General features: G+C 45.2%; 1 protein-coding gene across 7 annotated transcripts in view; it reads right to left on the bottom strand.

The window, feature by feature from the left end:
• Positions 1-316: 316 nt before the first annotated feature.
• AUH (AU RNA binding methylglutaconyl-CoA hydratase) overlaps positions 317-10,405 on the bottom strand; it is a 234,780-nt gene continuing 224,691 nt past the window's right edge. Inside the window, exon 9 of one of the 7 annotated variants that reach the window (XM_040620327.1) lies at positions 317-698. In XM_040620327.1, the coding sequence (XP_040476261.1) occupies positions 597-698 (102 nt within the window). In that variant the 3' untranslated portion in view covers positions 317-596. Of the gene's footprint in view, positions 699-5,364; positions 7,388-10,405 lie in introns of those variants that run through there. The other 6 variants (XM_040620325.1, XM_040620326.1, XM_040620328.1 and 3 more) reach the window with 6 other exon arrangements.

The raw sequence follows: 10,405 nt of genomic DNA, 5'->3' as shown, positions 1-10,405 counted from the left end.
GAGCCGCCCTGAGATTTCATGGTGTCCGGTGCCAGCCCCAGGACTGACCCAGCCTGACCTCGAGCGGCGGAGTGTGGCAGGTCTCAATAGGAAAATGGTCTGAACTCCATGTACCCCACCTCTACAGATTTTTCACACATTTAAAGACGTTTTGCCTATTTTTCTACCCCCCCCCCCCGCCATGAGGCTTTATAGTATGTTTCTGGTTCTTTTTTAACCTCTTAGCTTGTAGAAAGGGCATTTCAACCTCTAGGGACCCTGCCTGGCATTCCTCTGGCATTAGATTTATTGGGGTGGGGGCAGATTATCAAATTAAAACTGGATGGAGCAACAAGGAGAAGGGCATTTTGTGCTTTCTTGGTTTAAAGACAAACAATCAAGTCTGACTTGATAATGCTGACAAGGTTCCAGTTTCCCTGGGTCAGACAGCAACCAAAGAGAGGCGTAAATCGGAGTCCTATCCACGCTCCGCTGCCATGCACGGCCAGCCTGGCCTCCAGTGTCCCCCTCACCTCGGCCTCCCCCGTGTCCGGGACGACAGACCGGCCACGCTGCTGCCAGGACTCCCTTGGGCAAGTAGTTAAGAGGGTTTCTCTTCAAAAACTTCGCATGTTGATGAGACAATGAGTCAGGAAGCGATTGGATTCAACTTGCTTGAAGATAAGCTGCCGGAGATTTTCAAATTGGAGTCTGGCACCCTGTGTATATAAAAAGTCACCAACTTGTGTCTATTCAGAGCTATGAATTCCCATGTTACTAGAGTTTCTTCTTTCTTGAGAAAGTGCTAAATATTTAAAGGCTTAAAGTGGCCAGGAAACTCATAAGCTCACATTCAAAAATAATTTCATTCCATTCTAAAATTAGAGGTGGAGAAAGTCAAGAGAATCAAAACAAGTTGTTACAATGAGGATTAACGTTGCATCAAGTCTTGGCGTGTGTTCCTTTCAAATTCGTTTTATTGATTCTTGATAAGCCCTCGCCTCCCACTGGAGCACAGGTCATAAAGCAGGTCCCAGAGGTGGGACAACTTTCCCAGAATACTGCTCACCACAGAGGGAAGGGGCCTGGGCCTCCAAGCCTCTTCCCCCATCGGAATGCAAATTGCCATTCTGGGAATGTCAGTTGCTGCGTGGCTGATAATTTCATGCTTTTGCTGTTGGAAGAAGCATTCAGGAAATGTGCTGCAGGCGTATTTAGTTTGTTGAAAAACTAAGAATGTCACATATACGGTTTGGCCACCTACTTGGCACTGGGAACTTAACATAGCATTGTTATTTTTCTATGGAGCCAGAATGCTAAAGTTGATAGCTGAACAGCTCTAGGATATGCTTTGGGAAGAAACATCGGACGCTGAACAGCTCTCTAAGGGAACAGCAAAAGCAGAATATTTTTCATTTTCTAGAAGGCATTGAAGGGCACTTAAAAAAAAAAAAAACTATTAATAGACCCTCATGCCCAAGATTCAGGTAATATACTAGTGTCCTGAGCAAATTTAAAAGGTGCAGTTCCTGGCCCACCCTGCTGGCCTCTGGGCCACAGTCAACAGCTGGGCACGTCTGGGCTGGCCTGGGCTGGCCTGTATAGACGCACAGAGTTTATACGTAATGCTCCTCATGCTTTCTTCGCCATGCGTCTTGGAGCTCACTCCATGTATGTGCATGTATGTTTTTCCTCATGGGAATGAAATATAATCGATTTAACAATTTTCTCCTTTTGACAAATATTTAGGTTCTTTCTAATCCAATGGCCCCCAAACCCAAACTCTCATTTGAATTTGCAATTCCCGGAGACCTGGGCATTTTCATATGTGTTTATTATCTACCTGCATTTCATTGTCTGTGAATCACCTACTTATCTCGCCCATTTTTTTTTTTTTTTAAATTTCACTCCTTGCATTGTTCTGATCATTTTGTAATCACTCTTTAGATATTCTGGATACTATTCCTTTGGTTGCTAAATATTTTCTTCCTATCTGTTACTTGTCTTCTCCAAATTTTTCAGAATGCTTCTTCTGCACTTTTCTTTTGCATGTAGACTTGATATTCAGCTTGCCAACTCAAAAAAAAAAATCTTATTTGGATTCTGACTGAAACAAATTTTGTTGTTTGGGAAGAACTGAAATATTTATGATACTGAGATGTCCCTTCAGAAGAATGGTATGTCTCACTATTTATTCAAATTGTTTATATTTTTCTTTAAGGCTTACGTGTAGATATCTGATAGATGGCCTCCACCAAGTTAAGGAAATATTTTCTGTTAATTCAATTGCTCACTTATTTAGAAGAGAGTGTTGAATTTTTTTTTTTTTTTAATTTATGTATTTGAGAGAGAGAGCCCACGCGTGCTCGATGGGGAGGGGCAGAGGGAGAGACAGAGTCCCAAGCAGACGCTGCACTGAGCATGGAGCCTGATTCCAGGCTTGATCTCAGGACCCTGAAATCACAACCTGAGCTGAAACCAAGAGTCAGACGCTCAACCACTGCACCACCCAGGCGTCCTGAGAGTGCTGAATATTTTAAAATATTTTTCATATCCATTGAGAGAATATATGGCTTTTCTCCACTAAGGGAGGAAATTGTATTAGATTTTCTCATACTGAAACACCCTTACTTTCCAGGTATAAACCCTAATTGTTCATGATATTTTACTTCTTTAATACACAATTAGAAGCAATTTATTTAGAATTTTCACATTTAGGTTCATAAGTCAAATGAATCTGTGATTTTTTTTTCTTGTCCTGTCTCTATCTAGTTTTGGATAAAGATTATACTAGCTACATGGAGTTGGGATGTATGTCTCATTCTCTGTTTACTGGAGATACATAAGGAAGGAATTACTGATTCCTCACAAGTTGGGTAAAACCCATATGTACCATCTAGGCTTTTGTGTCTTGGTCCATTTGGGCAGCTGTAACAGAATAGCACCAATGTATAGCTTAGAAACAATAACAATTTATCGCTCGCAGTTCAGAGGGCTAGAGGTGGGAGATCAGCTTACCATCGTGGTCGGATGAGAATTTTCTTCTGGGTTACAGACTCATCGTATCCTCACATGGAGGAAGGGGTGATAGAATTCTGTGGGTTCTCTTTCACACGGATACTAATCCCTCAGGAGGGCTCCATCCTTGTGACCTGATCACCTCCCAAAGCCCCACCTCCTGATACCATCACTTCGGAGGGTAGGATTCCAACATGGGAACTGTGTGGGGACACAAACATTCAGACCATAGCAGGGGGTGCTTTTGAAAGGAGGCTTCTCACAATAAGCTGGGGGCTCTAAGAGGCTACTGACTCTTATACTTTCTCCTCTCCTTTGATTTAAAGTAAAGTTGCAGCTTTAGAAGGACCAGACATGGTGGAGTCACTAAGATTATGGTTTAGATTTCTTTTCTTTCGTTTTTTTTTAAATTTAAATTCAATTAGCCAACATATATACATCATTAGTTTCAGATGTAGTGTTCAGTAATTTACCAGTTGTGTATAACACCCAGTGCTCATCACATCACATACCCTCCTTAATGCCCGTCACCCAATTACCCCATCCCCCCACCCCCAGCTTCCCTTCCTCAACCCTGTTTTTTTTTTTTTCCCCGGAGTCAAGAGTTTCTCATGGTTTGTCTCCCTCTCTGATTTCTTCCCATTCAGTTTTCCCTCTCTTCCCCTATGACCCTCTGCTACTGGAGGGTATTATGCTAAGTGAAGTAAGTCAGAGAAAGACAATTATCATATGGTTTCACTCATATGTGGAATATAAGAAATGGTTTAGATTTAAATGTGCTTATACAATGGGAGATGATGGGTGGGGGCAGAATTCACACATAGTCAGATCCTCACTACTCAGAGTGTGGTCCACGGACCAGTAACACCAGCGTCACCCGCACACCCATTAGAAATGCTGAGTATCAGGCCCACTCAGACCCACTGAGTCACACTCTGCATTTGAACAAGATCCTCCACGGATGCTCAGACACACTGAAGTCTGAGGAGCTCAGACGGAGAAGGTTCCACAATCAGATTACATGAGCTGTGAACATTCTCACTCTGTACTTTAAAAATCGAAACTGGAAATTGTCAACGGAATTATAGGTGTGGTTTATGTAAGAAACATGCAGGAATCCACTCAGCAGACCTACTTTCAAAGAAAAGGCTTTGACCTACATTAAAAGACTAGGGAGTGAATATATGTTTTCGATTAAAGTAAAACGTTTGAGGTGTGTAATGACATTTTTTGATGATTCCAGCTTTGACGCACTTCACCAAACCGACTGCCTACACTTTGGACGGTATCGGGTACGAGGGATTCTGCTATAATTTATGTTTTCCCAGATTACCATCATATTTCATCCAGAGTCTTAAGACACAGAGTGTTATTCAGTTATGACCGCTTTCAAAACTACAGTGATGGACGTTTTAGACTTCGAATGCTTTCATTTTCATTTGTGCATTGCTTTTACTGTTTTGTTTTTGTTCTGTTTGTTTATTCAGAATAGTCAGAGATCTATTTAAATTATTTTTCATTTTCAAGCACTATCTTTCGTTTTTTTTTTTTAATCTTTTCTTCTTTCACTAATATTTGGTTCTATTTGCATTATTTTCTTTCTTCCACTGTCTTTGGGCTTTTTACTCTTGCTCTGTCTCTCCTGTTTTCTAGCACTGGCACTGAGAGCTACATACTTTCCCTGACAACTGTTTGATACGGTACTCTCACCGACACTCATTCTTAAATCCATCAAACATACATTTAGTTTTTATTTTCTTTTTATTTTAAAGGGTATTCTTCAATCCTGAAAGAACCATTTCACCAAAACTTTCAAAGCTAATTTTCATTTTTAACCCATTCAGAGGATGTGGCCAATGTAACTTCTGCATCTTGGAATTTATTAAGATATTATTTGTGTTCTGTAACAACAATTCTTGTGAATGCTCCATTTGTGTTTGAAAAGAGGGTGTGGTCTCTGTTGGCATAAAAGAAATGTGTCTTGAGTGCACAAACTTCTGTACATATATAATCAAGCCTGTTAATTACACTACTCCAATCTTCTCTGCCCTTTCTTATTTTTGTCTACCCTGGCACAAACAGGATCACCCAGCCACTGCCTTCCGCTGATACTTGCCCACACACCCTGAGTTTTTTAGGGGCAGCAATATGGCCAGGCTAGCAGATGAGTCATGATTAAGTTTAGACCAGCATTGGTCAACAGAGGCATTGCTGACATCTTTGCTTCTGCTTGGGATGTTGGTGTAAGGACATAAGGTCTGGAGCCATGGCAGCCACCTTATGACCATTAGGCAACTTTATTCATTTTATAGTTTGTTTGCTCACAAACTTTGTGTCATCTTTGTGGTTCTCTTGTATTTATTTCTATTTTGCTGGTGTGTGGTTATTTTTTAAAGAATCCCTCATAGTTGGTCCACAGATGGGACATTTTCTGAGTCCTTGGGGCCCATGCAATGTCTATTGTTTGCCCACTGCTTCATGCTGACCTTGGACCTGAGCTCCCCACGCTCTCCTGCCTTTACAGCAACTTCTGCATTTATTTTGCTCCAATTTTGTTTTTCCATAGGATCTGATCTGTCTGCCCACATTCTGTCTTCCACAAACTGTTCAAAAGTTCTCCTATGCTTGTGGCACTCTTGCATTCCTGTATTACCAAGGACCTATTCTTCTAAAAATTTCTTGTTTTGTCATTTTGTGGGAATTAAGGCTGAAATAAAGGTAGATGTGTGAGCTCAATCCATCGTCATAATTCAATATCAAAAACTTTGAACACAGACATCAATAATCTTTCTTTACAAGTTTATAGGGAAATATTGGTCTTCAAATGATTCCATTTGGGCTCAGGGATATACTGATTGCAGTTCTGTGTTTTTCCTCCCCTGGGCTATGTTTTACATCCCTTATGCTGCCAACTCTCTCCTGTACCATTTAAAATACATGCTTACTTCCAAGCAGATGTCCAGCCTAAACAAAGGAGTGAAGCTCGAATACAGTTCATGCTGGACAGCAGGGCAGCCTGGCATCGGCAGCTCTCGGGTGCAGATTCGACTGCAGCCCATTGCACACCTGTCTCGATTCTCAGGCAGTATTTTCCTGAAGCAAAGCTCTGGTCTCACAGCTACACCCCAGGCAGCTCTTGTTTCAAGTTCAGAATGTGAGGAAAGCAAATGACAGAGCCACAGAGGCCCGTACCCATGGCTCTGGCCCTGCCGTGGCTCTAAGGCAGACAGCCCCAGACTCCGAGGGTCAGGACTCTGAAGAAGCCTCACTGGAAAGGTCAGGAGCTTGAGTCCACCCTTCCTGTGGTGGCCTGAGCATGACACGGGGCCTCTCCAAGCCTCGTGTCCTTCAGCAGTGAGGTGACCAAGTAGTGGTGTCCACTTCATGGAGCCACTGTGACGCCTGTATGCACGGTGCTCAGAGCTGTGGCCACGCTCACTGCCTGTCCTCGTGACCAGCCTCACAGTCCAAACGAAAGCCTAGAAGCTTCTATGGTCAGCATTCACAAACCAACCACCTGAGCACCTGTGTGAACATCAGTTTAAAAGCAGCCGTCGGCAGATACACAAAATACAGGCAAACACTTGCAAACTACACAATGGTGTGCGTGTGTGTGTTCGTGTCTTCAAGGATCTGTGCTTACATATGTGTGTTCTTGCGTGTACATGAATGTGTGTGTAAATGTGTGTGTGCAGTTCATCTTCTGAATTTATGTGCTCGCGTATCTGTGTGTGTACAGGGGTGTGCGCGTCCGCGGGTGTGTGGAAGGGTGTATGCCTGGGCACGTGATTGCACGTGCGTGTGTGTGTGTGTGTGTGTGTGTGCGTGCGCACGTTTGGGGGATGGTGCACAGACAGCATGGAGCATCTCGTTCCTCCAGCCCGAGCTCAGCCTCACGGAGTTTCTCGGCTTACGGAAACGACTAACACCCTTCGTCAAGGGCAGCTTTGCTGGCGCTCCCTCACCCAGTGTCCAAATGGATGCCCCAGCTGTCTTTACAGGGTCTGCATTAGCATAAATATTACATTAGTGGGACTGGTTACAGCATGCTTGTCTCTCAAGAGACGCTACAACACAATCTTGAAACACTTAAGTCCGACATACGTGTACCACATTTAAATAAAACCCGAGACAACCCAGTCATGTGACTGACAGCAGGGGGATGGGAGGCACAGACTAACATTTCTTCTTAAATAAAAAATATATTCCTAAAATATTTATGGATCAGTTTTCTGAATCGCTTTATTGCCTACAGAGGAAATCGTCCTTTAGCCATCTCCCATAATATTAGTGTCCTTCTGAAGCCACGATCAACCTTCTTTCCATTAATCTTCCATCAATTTTTCAAGTTGGCATGACTTATGGACTGTCCCCTCAGGTCTCCTCTCTCCTGAAATTATTGTAAAATTGAATTATGATCTAATATTCACTACTTTCTGTCACTAGAGAAGCTGCCCACAGGAAGTCGGACAAAAATCTGAGTATTGTGTTTACCATGTACTTCGTGGCACAGACTTGCTCAGCCGAGCGGACACACGTTCATTCCCAGTGCAGCCCAGAGCGCCACACAAGGCAGGCAGGCTTATCGGAGATGTTGCTGTCTCGTCCATATTTTAATGAAACTGTGTACCTGGTATCAGACCTAGGCCTTCATGCTGATAGAAGGTTCTGGCTTAGTCATTTGGAGCTGTTACAATGAGGTGCTTCAGACTGGGTGGCTTCTTCCTCCCCGTGCTGGAAGCTGTAGGTCCACGCTCAGACAGGGGAAGTAGGCACCCTCCTAGAGGGCACAATCCCATCATAGGGTCCCACCCCCATGACCTCATCTAACCTAATTACCTCCCAAGGCCCCCCTCCCGCTACCATCACACGTGGGGGTAGGATTTCAATACATGAATTTTGGGGGACACCAACATTCAGCCCGTAATAGTTTCCAAGCCTGTCGTGATGTCTGTCCGTGTTACAAAGAACAGACTTCACTCGAGTCCCCTCAAGTAGGCATGACTGTAAGGCAGGGTACTAAATAGCTTTCCAGAAGCAAGCTACCTCCCGCCGCCTGCAGGAGAGCTGCTGCCCCCTCTACAGGAGGAGCCGGAGAACGCTGTCTTCTCTGGAAGCCCCGATGGCTCCAGGACACACCGCATATGTCACTGTGTGCAGCCGCCAGGCAGACACTCTGCCCATGACCCTGAGAAGCCGACCTGCACTGACACTGCTGTGAAGACCAAACGCTTCTCTGCTGGCCAGCAAAAACAACGGCCGATTTCACGTCTGCCTCCAACGCTGCGAGGGAGCCTCCGGAAGCCCAGGTGTATGGGCACCTCGGCCATGTGGGGGTTGGCCTCCCACCTCTGCCCTCCCGGGGAAGACAAAGTGCAGGTTCACGCAGATCCATCTTGCCCCCTTGGGCGGCACTCTGGAAGCCACGCAGAGGGGCTGCCCAGCAGCAGGCCGCACATTCCCACATGGATGCTAGTGAAACTTCCAGGGGGTAGTGCTCCGTCGAGGGAACCTGGGCTCACAGCCCCAGGAAGTAGCTGAGAGCCACGCACTGCTATGAGCACCTGAATGGGCTGTGCTCTAGGTGCAAAGACACCAGACCCCAAAGACAGCACGAAACAAAGGACACGTAACATCTCGTGAATACTGCTGACCCTGGTTACACGCTGGAATGATCGTATGTGGCCAACATGGGGCTAAATAAGAGATATATTATTAAATTCAATTTTAAATTGACAAATGAGAGGTTGGGGAAAATAGGGTGTATTCACACGAAGGAAGGAGACCCTGCCACGTGGTGCAACAGGGATGAGCCTTGACAATACGTCCAGTGAGATAAGCCGGTCACAAAAGGATGAGGATCGTGTGAGTCCTCTTACGAGAGGGACCGAGAGTCCTCAGCCTCAGAGGCAGGAGGCAGGACAGAGGTTAGTAGTGACAGTGGGGAGATGGGGGACTTATCATTCAGTAGGGACAGAGTTCCGCTTTGGGAAGATGGAAAGTTCTGGGGGTGGACGGTGGTGATGGCTGCACAGCAGTGGGAAACCACTTAATGCCACTAAACTACATACTTAAAATGGCTCAAACAGTACATTTTATGTTATGAATATTTTACCGCAAGAAAATTTTTAAAATCAATTTCACCTGTTTTTTTTACTTGAATATTTTTTTCTACTAGAATATTTACACGTTTAAGTTTATTTAGGAGTTTATCGATTTTCCACGAGACAGTTACAGTGACTGATGTGGCAGCTCAGGTCTTTGGACAGCACCGGGCCAGAGGGAACAGGTCATTTAAATCGATAAACATGTAGTGACCAGTCACGGGGACAGCTTCCAGCATGTTGAAAAGTAAACATAAGGTACACCGTAGCATAGCTCCAAGGACTTACGGTCAGACAGGGGGACCCGCGTGTGCGTGTGCTCGGGCAACGGTGTGTATCGAATGTACACGGACAGATCCGAGTTCACGAAACAGAGTATCCAATGGCAAAGCCGCCTGTCGTTTGAGAGACGAGACCCGCCTCCTGCCCTGAGGCCCCGCTAGCCCAGCACGGTGCTCAGCACCTGCGTGTGGAGTGGGCACAGGAGCGGCACAGGTGCAGGGGCCCCGTTAACCCGGGAGGGGGGCAGGTAGCAGATGGACGCAGATGCCACCAGCCTAGGCAGGAATAATGACTGCAGCTGAATTCATCGGGCCCCTGGTCAGGCACTCCCTGTGTATCGGGCATCCCTGCAGGTGCCTCCTTGGCCGTAAGACTCACCCAGTGTCCCAATGCCACAAGCCAGACACCACTATGCTCCCCGCCTCACAGGCAGGGCTTGGGGCCCTGCGAGGATGGTCACCCAGAACTCATGCCCAACCGACCCAGCAGGGCAGCTCCCAGGAGGCGAGCATGTCCTTCGTTTCCTTTCTGTTTTCCTGGTGCTCTTCTGCTCAGAAGGACAAGAATACATCTCACTTCCAAGGCTTTCTCAAGGCCTCCAGCAGGGAGCCCCGTCAGATGTTTCTTGGCCTATGACCTCGAACAGATACCCTCAGACAGGATAGGATGGTATACGTGATGTACCCTCTTTTAGGATAAGGAGTTTCTCGTAATTATAATTATTACTTTTAAAGCAAGTTCCGTATTTTCATCACAATGAGACGTGTTACTATCAACCTCACATGACGTATCACTTCTGTATTCTCTCTCTCTCATACACACGTGAGACAGCTCAGGAACCCCTTGTTTCAACCTGTCATAAGAGGTTTAGGTTGCACAGGATGAAATCCATATACACAAGTCCATACTAACTAAAATAAATAATAGAATAGATAAGTAAATAGAGGAGAAGAGATAGGTAGCCCGACAGAAGATATCTAGTAATAAATACAGAAAGAATGAGGAAAAAATACAAAAGTTTT

The sequence above is a fragment of the Ursus maritimus genome, unplaced genomic scaffold, assembly GCF_017311325.1.
Source record: "Ursus maritimus isolate PB19 unplaced genomic scaffold, ASM1731132v1 scaffold_34, whole genome shotgun sequence".
NCBI lineage: Eukaryota > Metazoa > Chordata > Mammalia > Carnivora > Ursidae > Ursus > Ursus maritimus.
This window is presented reverse-complemented; position numbering and strand designations above follow the sequence as displayed.